This window comes from Protopterus annectens, chromosome 1.part0 (assembly GCF_019279795.1).
Source record: "Protopterus annectens isolate FY-2018-M chromosome 1.part0, PAN1.0, whole genome shotgun sequence".
Lineage (NCBI taxonomy): Eukaryota > Metazoa > Chordata > Ceratodontiformes > Protopteridae > Protopterus > Protopterus annectens.
Genome location: NC_056725.1, coordinates 1,767,110,728 through 1,767,128,563, shown reverse-complemented (window position 1 = coordinate 1,767,128,563; position 17,836 = coordinate 1,767,110,728). Strand labels below are relative to the sequence as shown.

At 40.8% G+C, this 17,836-nt stretch overlaps 1 protein-coding gene across 2 annotated transcripts in view; it reads left to right on the top strand.

The window, feature by feature from the left end:
• The window catches only part of PCMT1 (protein-L-isoaspartate (D-aspartate) O-methyltransferase), a gene marked incomplete at its 3' end in the record, with an annotated part of 730,767 nt that overhangs the window by 156,534 nt on the left and 556,397 nt on the right, over window positions 1-17,836 (top strand). The window contains 2 exon segments of one of the 2 annotated variants that reach the window (XM_044069297.1): window positions 10,766-10,878; window positions 16,689-16,793. In XM_044069297.1, the coding sequence (XP_043925232.1) occupies window positions 10,830-10,878; window positions 16,689-16,793 (154 nt within the window). 2 annotated transcript variants of the gene reach the window in all.

Genomic DNA, 17,836 nt, shown 5'->3' with positions numbered 1-17,836 from the left:
CCCCAAAGTGCCTTTTTTTTTTAGTTACTGGCTAACCTGATAAACCTTCTAACATATCACAACCAACCCAAGAAAATCTTAAGTCCTTATTACTCATTGCCAGGAGTCTAAATGAGAAGCTCCTCTCTGTGCAGGCTCTCCTCACCTTAAAGAATGTAGGTATCTGTGCTGTTTGAGACGTGGTTTAAAGCCACAAAGAGCATGCTGGCAGTGCAGAGCTATAATGCCTTCTGCCCATTAGATGAGCTACTGTACAGGAAGGGGCAAAAAATAGTGTCACTATTTACTACAAAGATGAACCAGTCAAGGATAGTCCATGCTTGAGCTTTATTGCTAAATTAGCATTAACAAAGTCCCTTATATCCTTGCAGGCTCTGTCTCCTCCTGTAACCCAAAAAATCTATTTCATGCACTTGAATGGACTAGACTCTTCCTATTCAACTCTGCACCATATTTATTGGTGACTTTAACTACCTCGCTATAAACTGGGAAATTGTACTTGGCCCCTTAACATACAGGCAAAGAGCTTCCAGGACTTCATCCTAATCAAGCTAATTTTTACATCTAGTAGGTGTTCTAGCATCTTTGAATTGGTCCTCACAAACTTAGGAAAACTTTGCACCCCCACAGTGTAATGTCCTCACTGATCAAGTCAGTCCATAAAGCAGTCTCCTTTTAAAATAATACTTGGAACCCCAGCTGACCTTGGAACTTTTAGTAAGTATTCTAAGCCATAATTTCTTCTTTGACACCCTAATAAAATTTCAAGTACCCCCCAGCCCTAAACACCACTGTTTAAACAAAATTGTTCATGAAAAGCCTGTGTAGTCTTTATAGCAGCATTAAAAGCTGTACCTGTGTGAAATAACCACATGCCAAACTCAAAAATATCAAACCACTCTGGTAGAATCCCAAGATAAATAGGTTTTATAACAAAAATAAGAAAAGGAAGAAAGTTGACAGAAATTAGTGTATGTAGAAACTCCTCAATCTAAATGAGCAACTCTGGCATGGTGATGATCAGTTCTACCGAATCCAAATTTGAAGAAAAAATAGCCTCCCAGATCAAGGAAAGTCGCAAGGCATCCTTTATCTATGTGCTGAACTAATTGTAAATGGAGTCACCTCTATTTTGCCGGAAGAAGTAGCAAATCTACTGGCCGAAAAACTTGGCTCCAGTTTTACCCCTGTAACCCACCTCAGGATATCCCCTCAACTGTCACTAGGGAACAGGTCCTCAGTGTACTCTCCAAGGCCAAGAATGTTGCATCAGTGGGTCTTAGTAATCTGGGATGCCTGCTTTAATTTGTGTAAAACATGATGGTCAGGACTATTAGAATGCTTATTTAACCATAGTTTCTAGGCAGGCTTTGTGCCCAGAGAATTGAGGACTTCATCTCTCATCACTGTGCCCAATGACAGGCCAGCTGTGGTCCAGGATATTTACAGTTTCAAAAGTTTGACTAGTCTTCTGTGCAAAGCCATTCGAAAGAATTATCACCGAAATAAACAGACATCGGAACCCTTCAGACTTTGGATACGACCCAGTTTGGCTTTGTCAAAGGCAGGTCATGCCCACTCAACCTAGTGGACTTCTTGAGAAGGTTACCAAAATAGTGGACTAGAACAAGTGGTGCATACTGCCTACCTCTATCTGGACAAAGCATTTAACCTAGTACTCCTGGCATTCTAGACAGAATTGTTTATAAACGCCTGCTGTCACCCCGATGGATAGTCAGCTGGCTCCAAGATAGGACTCAAGAAGTTAAGATTGTGGAGTCTGCCTCCACAAAAAAGCCTTTCACTAGTGGAGTCTATCTCCACAAAGCCGTTCACTAGTGGTCTCTGAAGGCCAAGTGTTTGGGCCACTCCTTTTTGGCATCAACTTCTGTGAAGTCAAGGACCCCTGGCTGACCAAATTTGCTAATTATTGGGGATTATATAGCTGCGCCTAGTTTGCAAAGATGCACACATGCACTCACAGTACAGGCACACAGACCAAGAAGGCCTGATGCAGACCAAAACTGGTGCATTTTCACTGTTTAAAACTCACTGCCAAGAAATGCATAATAGTTTCCAAGAATAGCAATTTTCCCAAACGATACTATCACATTGATACAACCATAGGAGTAGAGACTTATTATGCTCCTTTTTGGGAATGCGTGTAGACAGTAACTTGGTTTGTGATCATGTGTTCATAAGAAAATCATTCTTTGCTGTGCAAATTGTATTCAAGGGTATATGGCATCTAGGTCCAGGGATGTCCTTGTTCCACTCTAAAGCAAAAAAAAAGCAAAAAAACAAGCGGAGTAACGCAAGTCACCACACCACAAATCAGGCAGTTTAAAACGTTTATTTGTAAAGCGCTTTTAATCTGTGGCAATCCCAAGACTTCTTCAGACAAAGTACTAATACACATGCCCCTTCTTATAACTTCCACAATTAAATCAAATGGCACACCATTGGTTAAAAACATCAATTCATTAAGTATGCTAAACGGCTCTAGGTCAGGGGCCACAAGCTCACCTCTTTGAGCAAATCACAACACACCAATGCTGTGTCAAACAAACCCGCTGATGTTCTTCATCTCACATTGCTGCAGTCCTTACACTTGGGTAGTCCGCTGTCCTCGGTCGGCCCGAATATCAAAGTATAAGGCTGACGTCGGTCAAGGTGCATTTGACTGACATCAGGACGTCAGGGTACAAATGCGCATGACCGACGTCATATCCTCAGTCTTTTTTGCCGCATAGTCCGATGCAGAAGCAGCATTGCAAGTGCCGGTTGGCGTTCTGAAATTTTTCGATTTCGGAGTTTCAGACCGAGTCAAAGTTGGCTAAGTACCCGTGGGGAATATTTTAGTTTTCTTCTTGCCTCAGTGGTTTACCGGATGTCAGAAAAAGTGAATAGTTGTATTTCTTGTGGGAAACGGATACCGCATAGAGACTATCATACTTTGTGTATTCCTTGTTTGGGGCCTGAGCACGACGTTGTTGGGTGTCGCTCTTGTGCTAGATTCAATAAAGCACTATAAAGAGAAGGTTAGATTGTGCCATGTTAGTCTTCGGAAGCGGTGCAATTATAAAATACCGTCGGATGCTCCGGCCCGCTTCTTCGAAGAAGCGCAAGGACAAAGCAGTTAAGCCTAGGCTAGAAGAACCGTCCGTGCGGACGCCGGTTCTTTAGAGGTGTCGGTGGAGCCGGTGGTTCCACCGGAGGTTTCTTTGGGATCCCAGGTGGAGACTTTGTTATTGCAGGATGTGGCCTCTCAGGAGGCAGGTCAGGCTGAAGGGGCTTCTCAGGTTACTATACTCCCCTCCCTTCCTAGGGTGGTTAGGCCCTCTCCTTCTGTTTCCAAGGCTTCTCCCAGAGGCAGGCCAGGTTTAGCTTCAGTTGGTGTCACCCCTAGTTCTTCAGGAACTGTGCCCAAGAAGCATATGCTTAAAATGGCAGAAGATTTGATTACTTTGATTAGGGGTTCTTTGCCCCCTCCTGATAAGAGACCTAGGGTGGAGCCTGAGCTAGGGAGTTTTGAGCAGGCTTCGGATGTTTCAGAGTCTTGACTGAAGACTGGCAGCAGTATTCTCCTTATTCTGATTCTGATGTGGATGTTTCTACTCGTTCTGCTTCTCCTGCTGAGGATTTTTCTTTTTCAGAGACTCTTCATTCCATGACGGAGCATATTAAGTGGGAAGGTCAGGACTTCTCTGATTCCAGGAAAAGGCTTAGGGAATTTTTGTTTTACCCCAGCATAGGCCTTTGGCTATACCTCCTGTTTTGGATGTGGTGGAGGATGTTTTACAGAGGCTTCTCTTAATCCTGATTCTTTGCCTCCTGCTCCTGTTAAACCGGATAGGTATTACAGGGTGCCTGAAGCTCATAAGTATCTTTTTAAGAGTCCTAGGGCAGACCCAGAAACTGTTAGTCAGGGGCCTAAAGGTGTTAAGGCTTCTGTTGTCAAGAATCCGGTTCCTACAGATAAAGAGGCCAGGGCCTTGGATAGATGGGGAAAGAAAGTTTATACTTCTTCCACTCTAGCTATGAGGGCTTTGAATTGCCAGTTTCACATGTTGAAATACCAAAACTATCTCCTTTCACAATTGAAGTCTAAGGTTGATGCTCTGGCGGAAGGTATTGATTGTAAAGAGTTACAAGATTTAGTACATGTTTCTGAACAGGTGGGTAAGCATTCTTTGCAATGTGGTTTTGATGCTGTACAGGCCTCGTCTAGGGTGGCTGCCACTGGGTCAGTTCTTCGAGGCACGCCTGGCTGAGGGATCAGAATTTATCTGACCATGTTAAAACAAGGATTTTAGATGCTCCTTTACAATCTGATGTGTTGTTTGGTTCTCCTGTTGAGGCAGTTTTAAAGAAAATGGAAGACAAGGCTAAGTCTATGCAGACTGTTAAAGATTTTTTGCAGGTTCAGCCTCCAAAGTTTAGTAGAAATTGGCCTACTAAGGGGTGGACGTATCCTTCTTATGATTCCCAGTCTAGAGGTAGATCTAGGCGTGGTAGGGGCAGAGCTCAGGGCTCTTTCAGGCCTAGAACAGGAGTTCTCCTGCACAGTCTTCGGTGAGGGCAGGGGTCAGTCCTTTCGTAAACAGACCCAATGACCTACCTTTTCAGCTGCCAGAGCCTTCTCGTCTGGCAGCACCTTTGGGAGGAAGGTTGGCACTTTTCAAAGAAAATTGGAGTTTAATTACCCAAGACAGATGGGTATTGGATATCATACACCACGGTTACAGGTTTTATTTCCATACCTTGCCTCCTTTCAAAGGCATGCCAGACGTTCCTCCTCAACAAAGAATAGAGGCTCACAAGCAAATTTCTCTGTTACTCCAAATAGGGGCCATACAGCCGGTCCCTATGCCAGAAGTGGGCCTAGGATTTTATTCTCGCCTGTTCCTAGTACCAAAGAAAGGGAACACGTGGAGACCAATTTTGGACTTATCTATCCTCAACACTTATCTGGACATTCCCAAGTTCAAAATGTTGACGTTACAGCAGCTTTTACCTCTGCTGGGCAAAGATCATTGGATGGTAACTTTGGATCTCAAGGAGGCTTATCTTCATGTTCCTATCAGACTGAGTTGCAGGAAGTATCTGCGTTTTCGAGCTGGGACTTCTCATTATCAGTTCTCTGCATTGCCCTTTGGCTTATCTACTGCGCCCAGAGTGTTCACGAAAGTTCTGGCTCCAGTGATAGCTTTCCTCAGGTTAAAAGGAATACAGATCTATCCTTATTTGGACGATTGCTTGATTCTGACTCAAGGAAGGGACGAGCTTCTTCATCATTTGGATTATGTGATAGCAGTGCTAAGATGCCTGGGGTATTCTGTGAACGAAATAAAGTCCAGTCTAGTACCCTCTCAGGACATGTGCTTTCTGGGTGTGAGACTGAATACAGCATCCCAGATGGCCTTTTTGACCCTGGACAAACAAAAGAATCTTTCCCTTTACTTTCATCAGTTGTCTCATCAGTCCAGGCTGACTGCAAGGACAGTCCTTCAAGCCTTGGGGTTCATGGCATCTTGTATTCTGGTGCTTCCCAATGCCAAACTGCATATGAGGAAGCTACAATGGTATCTCAAAAATGTATGGACACAGCACTGCCAGGATTTGGACACTGTCATTCAAATAATACCTTGCATTCAAAAGGAATTGTTGTGGTGGGCTCAGGAATGTCACCTAAACAAGGGACTCTCTGTGACCCGGCCAGAGGCGAGTCAGATTCTAACGACAGATGCCTCAGACAAAGTTTGGGGAGCTCATCTGAATGGAAAGTGGATACAAGACAAGTGGCCTGCCAGACTACAACATCTACATATCAACTTGAAAGAGATGTTAGCAGTCCAGTTTGCATTAATAGCTTTCAAGGATTTACTTCTTCCAGGGCAGGTGTTGATTCTAACAGACAACACAACTGTCATGTGGTACATCAACAAGCAAGGCGGAACGCATTCTTATCCTCTATGCAGGCAAGCAATGATTTTGTGGGAGACTGCTCTCAGTTTACAGCTAAATCTTCAGGCAAGGTTTCTGCCGGGAGCACAGAACTCCTTAGCAGATGTGTTGAGCAGACAAATTATGGATCCCCACGAGTGGAAATTGGATCCTCATGTATTTCAGAAATTGACAGTGTCATGGGGAACTCCAGACATAGATCTGTTCGCTTCTCCACTAAACCACCAGCTGCCAAAGTTTTGCACAAAAGGTTTCATCCCACAGCTTGGAAAGTGGATGCTCTTTCTTTCAATTGGAGCAATCTTCATGTGTATGCCTTTCCGCCTCTGCCTCTCCTCCCAAAGGTACTACTAAAGGCCAGACAAGACAAACCAAGGATGATTTTGATAGCTCCAGATTGGCCTCGACAGCATTGGTACCCATTACTGAGAAGCCTGGTACGGAAGCCTCCATGGCCTTTGCCTTCGATTCCACACCTGTTGTCTCAGGAGGACAGTAATTTGCTCAATGTCAAGCTTCACTCTCTGCACCTAACAGCCTGGCATATTCTGTTTTGAACCATAGTGGGCCTCCACTTCCACAGCAAGTTTTGAATGTTATTTTGGAAGCTAGAAGGCCTAGTACAAGGAAAGTGTACAGATAAATGGAAGAGATTTTTATTTTGGAGTGCAGCAAAGGATTTTGATGTTTCTGAGCCTAATTTAAGTGTGGCTCTTCAATATCTTACTGAGTTACTGGACAAAGGTTTGTCCTTCTCTTCTATTAAGGTTCATGCTGCAGCAATTTCGGCTCACTATGATTGTGACCCACCATTGTTTTCTCATCCTTTGTTCAAGCAATTTCTTAGAGGGCAAAGAATACAAGACCAGCACGAAGAGCTCCTACTCCTGCTTGGGATCTCAATTTTGTGTTGGAGAAACTCACTCTACAACCTTTTGAGCCTGCAGCTACTACTGAATTAAAGTTTTTATCATGGAAGACTGCTTTTTGTTGGCTATTACCTCTGCAAGAAGGGTTTCTGAGTTGCAGGCCCTTATGGCGGTTGAGCCTTTCTTAATTTTCCATAAGGATAGGGTATCTTTATGTACTAATCCTTCCTTTATGCCTAAAGTGGTTTCTAGTGTGGCTTTAAACCAAACTATTCATTTGCCTACTTTTTATGCAAATCCCCAAAATAAAGGGGAAAAGATTTTGCACACTTTAGATGTACACAGGCAGTTGCGATATTATTTGGACAGAACTAAAGGGTTCAGGCAGTCTCAGCAGTTATTTGTTTCTTTTGCTTTGAGTTCTCAGGGCAAGCCTGTGTCAAAACAAACTATTTCTAAGTGGATTGGGTTTTGCATTGCTTTCTGTTATTCCCATCATGGCAAGGAGATTCCAGCTGGGATTAGGCCTCATTCCACTAGGGCTACTGCCACTTCGACAGCTTTTTTGAGGGGGGTGGCAACTAAGGATATTTTGGAGGCAGCTACTTGGAGTTCAGTGCATACTTTCTCTAGGCATTACCACCTACCACTTTACTCTAAATCCAGGGCTGGTTTTGCCACTGCTGTTTTGCAGGGCATTTTGGCAGCTCCTGCTTCCTTATAGTTTGGCCATCCTCCCTTACCTCTGCTTTGGGATTCTACCCAAGTGTAAGGACTGCAGCAATGTGAGATGAAGAACATAGTACAGTTTTGTACCTACCATAAATGTAGATGTTCGAAGATCCACATTGCTGCAGTCCAATTTACCCTCCCTCCTTCCCTCTGTAGTTAGAGGCGGTTGTGTGGGTTGGGTTGTCAATATGGTGTATATTGTATATATTGTACATATTTTTAGTGCTAGGATGGTTGGTTGTTTGTTTGCTGTCTTTTGGATTTGACCTTTATTTTTAGGGTCTTCTGACATCTGGGGCAAGAAAAGACTGAGGATATGACGTCGGTCATGCGCATTTGTACCCTGACGTCCTGATGTCAGTCAAATGCGCCTTGACCGACGTCAGCCTTATACTTTGATATTCGGGCCGACCGAGGACAGCGGACTACCCAAGTGTAAGGACTGCAGCAGTGTGGATCTTCGAACATCTACATTTATGGTAGGTACAAAACTGTACTTTTTGCTGAATGCCAACAATGATTTTAAAATCTTTAATTTCACTGACTTTGCTATTGAACAACCCCTACTGGAACTCTTAGCGAAAGGGAACACCTTTGTCCCCTATACTAAAGCTGATGTAATAAAAAACAATTATTGACTTTAAACTTTTTTCTAGGAAACTCAACTTGAACGTACTACTTGGAGACAACCCGCCTAACAGGCTACATGTATCCAGTACTTTTTTACTGGTCTTACATGAATCCATTGCACTTTTTGACAGTGTGTGAACTCTATTTTTGATCGTTACACAACAAAAGTATACAAAATCAAGCCAAAACCAACATTACCCCTGAAGTAGCTTTTATGGTCCATCAAGGGGGCTGGTGTTGGGGGTTATGCAACCAGATAAAGGTGGTGGTACAGTAATTATGGGTCAAGAGTATTGTTAACAGGATGTTGAGTGTTTTAAGGGGTGACTCGTATGAAGTGAGATCCAGACGCACATTAAACATAGCATACGACAGGATACATTCATATTTGAATGACCTTTTCATTGAAGGGGAAATCGATGTTGTAGCCTTAAATTACCTTTCCATGTTAGCCCATAGAATCTCTAAATTGTTTGGGATACTTAAGATCCACAAATCCATCCACTACCCACCAATGAGACCACTGGTTGATGCTAGAAATAGCATAGCCTACCCATGTGCCAAATTCGTTGACAATGTACTCAAAATGTTGTCATGGAACCAGACATTTGCAAAGACTCGTGGTCATTCTTAGTCTGTTAATGACCTTGAATTCGACGTCGATCTTAACTTTCTGACTGTCGACGTGAGGGATCTGTATTCATCTATACCACATGAGGTGGGTATTGAATGGGTCAGCTTCATGTTGAGAGAGAGGTGCACCAACCACAGACATTTCCTTGGTGGATGAACATAATTTTATCTAGTAACTATTTGATTTTAACGACACTTTTGTAAAAAAAAAAAAAAGGTAGGGGTAGCCATGGGGTCACCTGGTGGCGGTAGTTTTGCCAATCTGGTCATGGCTTATTGGGAACAGGAAATCATCCAGAAGAATGAAGCTGTGAACAATAACATTGTCTTCTACACTTGTTTCTTGGATGATGTATTCATGTTGATTACGGGTTGCGAAGCAGTTGCCTTAGAACTGGTAGATTTCTTCAGTTCCACCACTAATTTTCTTTCTTTTACCCACACATTTAGTCCTGACAGAATCGCCTGCCTGGATGTGGATTTCTGGAAAGATTTAAGCATTAATGCATTATGTCCTAAAATTCACCGGAAGGACACTTATTTCATCACCTTCCTTCACTACAACAGTTGTCACCCGACTTATCAAAAGAGATCTGTAGTGAAAGGTCAGCTTGTCAGGGCTGCTCGAATGGTGTCAAATCTTTCAGATTTCACTGAGGAATGTATCACACTCAGATCTATGTTTCTGGGCCAGGGTTATCCCAATCAATTGGTGGATGAGCTGATTCAAGAGGTTAGTTACAAGAGAGAACGGGGGACATACCAACCAATTTTATAATAACCAGCTCATGATCAACCATCCTGAGAGTTCACTTACACCACCTTGTCTTTTTACATCATTCAGTACGGGACTATAAGATAGTTTCAGCCATCCTTCAACTGGGTGTTCATTCGAAATGACAACAATCTTAGAAATAAACTACCAGAGTATCCTAAAATCAATTGGAGGAGAGGAAAGAACCTAAAGCATCTTTTGGAGGTCAATGAGTTGCACCCCCCTATCAGGATAGGGATGTTTCAATGCAACATGTGCAATTTTTGCTCCCACATGGATACAGGGGAACAATTCAGAATTAGAGATTGAAAATACAAAGTTAAGCACAAGTTCAACTGCCAATCTAAAGCCGTTGTTTACTTTGCCCAGTGCCAACAGTGTCCAGCTTTTTACATCGGCAAAACGGACCGGAAGCTCCGGGAACATGTTTATAAGCAACACATACCACATCAGGAAACTAAAAACAGTCAATGCACTTGCAAAACAGTAGCTGACAACACCAACCATAAATTTTTGTTCAAGGCTATTGACTGTGTAAATTCTGATGGGAGAGGGGGCCCTGAAACAGTCCGCGTTGAAGTGTTGGAACTCGTGTGGCAATTCCACACGGACGCTAGCACATATCCAGGTTTAAATGAAATGTGCGCCACTCATTGCATTTTAAAATTGAGGAGTCTTGTAAGATGACTTAGTTCCATTACCTAGTACTTGGGCGTTAGAGTTCAGGATTCAGCAGTTCATATCACTTTTGACAACTTCATTGCATATATGGCTTTATATATATATATATATATATATATATATATATATATATATATATATATATATATATATATATATATATATATATTGTTTCATAGTTGCTGCTTATTCATTATTTATCATTCATTTCCTTTGACATCTGTGTAAACATTTTTTAACACATTTTTCTTTTCTCTATTATGTTCTGTCTCTCTCTCTCTATATATATATATATATATTTATATATATATATATATATATATATATATATATATATATATATTCTCTGTATATCCTAACATTGTTTAATAAGTTATCTCAACCTCCTTCCACTAGGTGTCTCCATTGTTTTATTATAGACCGGAACAGGTTTGACTCTTAGTTTTGCCAACAGATTCTAATTGTTAGTTTGTATTTACCAGTTTTTACTATATAAGCTATAGGAGTAGTGGCGACCCACTGTTTTATGGTAGCCATGTACTATGTTAAGTATTTTTGGCATCCCTGCTGTGTCCACCATCGACTGTTTACGTAAGTAGATGATGATGCAACTTGTTTGCCTCAATTAGATTGATTTAGATTGTGTCTGTCCGTAATGGCAGCTTTTGCCTTTAGGTAAGTGAACATATTTGTCATGCCACAAGGCAATTGCGTGGAGCTGATAATTTTAAACTGTGCCATGCCCAGTTTTACAAGTAGCGGTTTTACACCTTTAAAGTCTGCTCTTGACTGGGACAAACATGACCTAATACTTGCTTGTGTTACTTGATAGACTTATCCTGTGAGCATTGTGTTTTAGTTTACGATAACTGTTGTATGTATAAAGTAAATGCATACAATCAGTTCTCTTACTTGGTGTTAGACCTGCCCGCAAGGGTCAAAACACGATTAATGTTACAAATCAGCTTGGAGCTTGTTTTTGACTTGTGCAGTGACTAGTTTATATCTGGTGGACTTGCACCTCTTGTCTTTGCCCTCTTTTATTGGGTCAAACATGACCTGAAGTTTAAATTCAGGGGGTTGATTTTTGTTGATCTGTCTGTCAGTATTGCACGACAGTTTTACTTGTAAGTACTGCCTTTTAGGTTTTTAATTTTTATGCTCAATTGTTTCATGCTTAAAGGTGAAAGCATGCTATCCGTCCCTTTTTATACTGAGTTGTGACTGGTTCACAGCGGACGGACTTGTGATTTTAAACCTAGAACTGTTAGGCATACTTAATGTGTAATGCTTTTAACAATTGGTGTGATATTTTATTTGTGGATGTTTACGACTAAACAGGCATGCTTGCAGCATGTTTCTTTCATACTGGGTTGTGACCTACTCTTAGGGAGTAAAACATGTTTTCACATGAAAGTTAGTTTGAAATGCATGACAGTTTTTTTACAGGCATTGCATTTTAGTTTAGTGATTGAAACTGTGTCATGCATAAGGCGAATGCAAGCAGTCCTTTTTGTTTATATTTTATTGTGTTGTGATTTGCTCAAAGTGGCGGGCTTGTGGCCCCTGACCTAGAGCTGTTTAGCATACTTAATGAACTGATGTTTTTAACCAGTTGTGTGCCATTGATTTAATTGTGGAAGTTATAAGAAGAGACATGTGTATTAGTACTTTGTCTGAAGAAGTCTTGGGATTGCCTGAGACGAAAAGCGCTTTACAAATAAACTGTTCAAGCTGCCTCATTTGTGGTGTGGGGACTTGCGTTACTCAGCTTGTTTTTTGCTTTTGTTTGTTTTCTGCTTTTGTTTGTGAGCTTTCCTAGTTTGTGCTTGTTCCATTCTGTTAGACCCTCATCAGACCAGTCATTGTGTACAATGCCTCCTTTTGGTATGCGCCTGAACAAGCATAATACAGGAGCATCCACAGAGGATCCTCATAAGGTTGAGTAGTAGCCTTTGCCTACTCAGACCACCTTACACTTGCATCACTAGACAAATCAATCCCATCGTTTCTATCTGCTGAACTCCTGGATTACCAGCCTTAAACATAATCATATTATAATTACTGTAGCTCCTTGTGACATTTCCCTACTTGAATTTATTCTTTATCTTACACAATATATTCATAACAAAATCATCCTTCTAGGGGATGTCAATATAAATTGGCTATTCCTCTGCTCACCAAACTCTACCTTTGTGTGTTAAGCTGAGTCAAGCCAGGAAAGTATCGCCACACCCACCCATGTTAATAAATCTCACAACTCTGGCTCACTTATTGACTGGATATTGGTCTCAGACCCAAATAAATGTCACAACCCTGAAACTTTACAAGACTCCCTAAATGATCAGTGCCTAATAAAAGTTCTAAGATACACTCCACATTTCTCTAGATCACATAGTTTGCGACATTTGATGTAGCTATCAAACTTCCACCCAGACATCTTTAATACCCTCCTTACCAAAATAAACTGGTATTTTCTTACCCAACTCCCTCTAGACAAAGATGTACACTCATTCAATGTAACCTTCCTAAATATGTTTAACTCCTTGACACCCCTGTGCACAGTACATGTCATAGCTACCATATCCCTCTGGTTAACTAATGCTACCTGCACTTTGTTGAAAACTGGTTTTTACCCAGATTTCCCACATTTTCAGCACCCCATCCACTTACAAAAATATGAAGAACTATGAAACCTTATTAAAAATCATGCCAACAAAGACAGAAAAAAGATTATAGCCGACCTACTTCAAAAAGTCAAATCCCAAGAAATTCTGACACTCAATAAATCAAATACCATGTCCTGGTAACCTCTCATCTCCTAATCCCTGCTCAACAAACACACCCCTATAAGCAGCTTTTATCTTCAATTCCTACTTCATTGAATCAATTGGTAAGTTGATGAACCCTGTTCCCTCTAATTCTAGCACTACAAATCTGCCTGACTTTTCCTCTAGACAAATTTCTACTAACAAATTCTCCCTTAAACCAATTCCTGCCATCTACATCACAAACTAAAAACCATGTTATAGATCTGCTGACAATATTACCTCCCTGCTTTCTTCAGATAGTATCTGACACTCTAGCCTCCCCAGTCTCTGTACTGATAAAGCATTCTATCTCCAAATCAAAAGTTTCCTCTGTCTGGAAAGATTTCTATACCTTTCCCATACCCAAAGGAGTTAACTCCATAGTAATCTCTAATTTCAGACCTATTGCCATCCTGTCACCTCTCTGAAAAATACTGGAAAAATGCTTGCATAAGAATGTCATGGAACACTTCAAGAAAATCAGTTCACTCCCACACATGGCCATCGTCAAACATAGCACAACTACTGCCCTCCTATCCTTTATCAACACTGTCTGGCCAGACATAACCGTGAACTAGTGTCTTGCATAATTCTAGATCTCTCTCTCGGTCTCTCTCTCTCGTATTTGATACAATACAGTCTCACTCCTTTCTTTTAGACAAACTCACTAACCTTAACTTCTCCAGCTCTACCGTTGCCTGTTTTGCTTGTTAGCTAACAGATTTGACTACAGTCTGCTCTCATCTCTCCTCCCTGTCAAAATGAGTGTTCCCCAAGGATATATTCTTAGTCCACTACTTTTCAATATCTTTACTAATCTACTCTACATCTCCTGCCCTCAGTCATCCCTTGTCCAATATGCTGATGCTTCTACAGTCATCACAATTGCATACACACTGACTTGTATTATGTTACTCGGACATCCTTCAATTCTGTTGAAACCTGGCTCTCTAACAACTGGCTAATTCTGAATCCTAAAAAGACAACTTTTACTTTTTCTTCCCAGAAATAGCTGAACCCAACACAACCTTTCTAGGGGTCGTAATAGATGACAAACTGAAATTTGATTTGCATGTCAACACTTGCATTAAGAAAACCCATCAAAAACTTCGCCTCCTGTACAGAAATAAAACGTTCCTCTCTAACCAAGCTAAAGTTTCCCTCTCTCGTGCCTGCCACCTACCAAGCTTATTGTACAGCTGTGTAATCCTCACTAACCTCCAAACCTCTCTCCTAGCTAAGCTTGAAACTACCTATAACAAAGTGGCCAGATTTGCTGCAAATCAGAGATATAGATCTAGTCACGGTCTCTTATTTATTTATTTTTTTTTTAAAGCTTAAACTGGCTAGGATTCCCCACCTGTTTACTCCTATCTCGGCTTCAGCTTATCCACTCTGTTTTGTACCAGCCATCATTCTGTCCCAACTTGTCATCTTTAATTTCCTTCTACACTCTTCCAAGGACTCTCTGTAGCTTAGACCAAGTTTTACTACAAGTCTATAAACCAAAGAACAAAATTGGTCAAAACCTCTACAGCTGTTACCCTACCATTTCTTTGAACAAACTCTCATTGGAAATCTGAACTCTGAACTCTAATTTAAATAGGCTACCAAAGACTACCCAAGAAGCTGCTGTTGGTGCCACTGTACTCGCCTCTCCGTAACCTATCTCCCTCTCTTGAGTAGCTTGCTGTTTGCCCTCATTGGTATTTTTCTGTTATGTGATAGCTCTTAGTCATTTTGTCTAGGTAGTTACCTGTTTACTCAATCTTAAAATATTTCTACTTAAATACTACCTGTCAAATCCTCACCAACTCCTAACTAGACTGGATGTACTTATTAACACCGCATACTGAACTTTTTATAGGACAAATTTAGCTCTGTAAATTTTTATACTTTTACTGTAACAACTTAAAAATGTTTGTATATAATACTGTTTTTCACTTAATTTTATTGTAATTTTGCAGAGCTTTTCTCCCTGGGCCTTTGTTGAAAAAGGGCAGTCAGCTCAGCCGGACAAACCCAGTCAGCAAATGTAAAATAAAAAGAATACAGGGTATAAACAACATGTCCTCTGTGGACTACCTCAAAGCTCTAGCCCTTTACTCTGTTTCTCAGTAAGCTGTAAGAGACTATTTATGCCTGGCTTACAAAGTGTCCTGATTCCACTCTTGCGTGTTTTACATCTGCAAAACAAATATGTCAGAATTATCTAGGAACCCACATCTCCTCTGCAACATAAATTGGACATGCGTAAAGCACAGGTATGTGTTTCGGAGACCGCCCCTTCTTTGGAACGGGCTGCTCATCCCTGTGAAGTGGAGTTCTTCCCTAACCCAATAAAAGAGCAACTTGAACTAATAGATGGGAAATGGGAAATGATTCCCTTGGTCTGTCAGCTGTTTCTTATAAATAGTAGCAGCTTGTAAGTGCTTAACAATCTATGCCCAAGCCTACTTATACCCCTTAGTGTCAAAACATGTTTGATACATTGGCTAAAAAAAAAAAAAAAACTTGGAGTTTCTATTTACTAATCTATTCTAGTTACGAATCTATGTACCTACTTCTGGAATAGAATGTGTGCTGTAGCAGAACCACCTGGTGAGGACTGCACAGAAGTAACAAGACTGCTACATAGTGGAAGAAGTCTTATGTCAGAATTTGGAAGCTGTGTACCCTGCTTTGTGCCACAACCACTGTGTGCTTACAGCACTGGGGCAGCTGGAGGACTTCAGGGTCGGATAAAAAGTGAATCTTCTTTCATAATGCAACTTGCCCTGTTTCTGCCAGTTTGAAATATATAGTGGTTTAGCATTAGCAGGTAATTGGTCAGATGCTTTGGGACCAGAGATGAACATGGCATGAGTACCCAGAAAGTTAATAGTAGCTGTTAATGTTAAAGTATCCCTTGATTTATTTGGGTCATTCACACTAGTGTTGTAGCTGTGTTATCCGTGCCAGTGAAGGAGACTTGCTTGGATTAATCATTTATATTTTCTATACTGTTGGTCAAGAAACACATTAGCAGCTCCTGATTCAAATAATTGTATTTCATCTGAAAGTGATCTGTATTTTTATCACATTTTTGCAGATGACTAGAGTTTTATAAATCTTTCCAAATACTGTAAAAGTAACTTAAGGTAGTGGCGCCTTGATTATTTTAAATTTATATTGAGTCCAGTTTCTAGGCAACAGACTAAACTTGTTTAGTGAGAGTTGCTCAAACCTTGAGATAAAAAAAACAAAAACAAAACATTGTAGTTATTGCTACAGAATGTCTTCAGCTGTGTTTCTGATTAGTAGAAATTTAACCATTTGATGAAATCCATAGCTTTGTACTAGACTACTAATTTGAGACTACAGAACTAGTTTCCAGTCTTTGCCATACTACAGAATGTCTTCAGCTGGGTTTCTGATTAGTAGAAATTTAACCATTTGATGAAATCCATAGCTTTGTGCTAGACTACTAATTTGAGACTACATAACTAGTTTCCAGTCTTTGCCATACTTCATGTGTTACATTTGTTTCTATGGAATAAATCAGCAGTTTTACTTTTGTTTTTTCTTACAACTTCTTTTTTTTTTTTCCAGAAAATGGGATAATAAAGTCAGAAAATGTTTTTGATGTAATGATGAAAACAGACCGTGCCCATTATTCAAAATGTAACCCATATATGGATTCTCCTCAGTCTATAGGTATGTTCTTTTTATTTTTTGTAAGAAAATAAATGCTTTTGCCACAGCTTATTGTCTGCACAGAAAAGCTGTGCCTGATAACTGGAAGTAGACAGAATACTTGTAACAACCCAGACCTCCTGGACAGAACAGTGTTTCCAGACTGGCTAGATCTAGACTCCTTTCCATGTCTGAGTTTAAAGGCATGTTGCATGTTCCTGTTAATTATATTGCTGCTAGTGGAAAATCAGCCACATGTTTGCCTCACAAATAGACATTGGCTGCTTTGAGTGAGGTGACCCTGAAATGTTCCCTTTTACAGGTGGGGTTTGAGTGAAACTTTGGAGGACAGAGAAAGGGGAGTGTCTCTGCAGTAGTAAAATGGGTCACATGGCAGACTGACTTAAGCAAGCTCTTCTTTACCTGCTTATAAGAATGAAAACCATTAGTTTGGGGGCTCTGATAGCTGCTAACGTCATCCAAAAAAGGGATGGTGAAAGGAAATGTGGAGTAAATGGACTTGGGTGTGAGGGGGTCATGCCATGGAAGTTCCAGTTACACATACTGATAAACTGATTTCTTTGCAGTGGTATAAGTTGCATGACTTGCTCAGGTATAATCATATCTGAAATTTGCTCAATTATATTACTGTGTATATCTGGTGACCATGTGGCATGCTGCTAGGAAAAAGGAGGTGAGAGGAAGTGCTAATTTTAAAGTTTGTGAATACTCTAAAGCTATACTGTAAGCATTACTGCTCATAGATAAAGTTGAGCTTTATCAACATTATCTTTGGGATGTGTCCGTTAGTAAGTACTACATAGAGAAAATGGAGATACCAGGTATCACTTTGACAGCTGATTTTTCCATATGTTACTTTCTCAGTGTAACAGGCATCTGAAGTAGTTTTTCATTTGGTCTTCAACCTGTGGGATACCGGATCTGTATCGGATCAGAGTCTGCAACCATGCTAGTGTCTGCTCTGAGCTCCAAGCTCCTTCCACTACCTTCCAACCTCCAGATCTCATCTCATTTGCCGCGGCTAGCTGAAACATCGTGGTCAA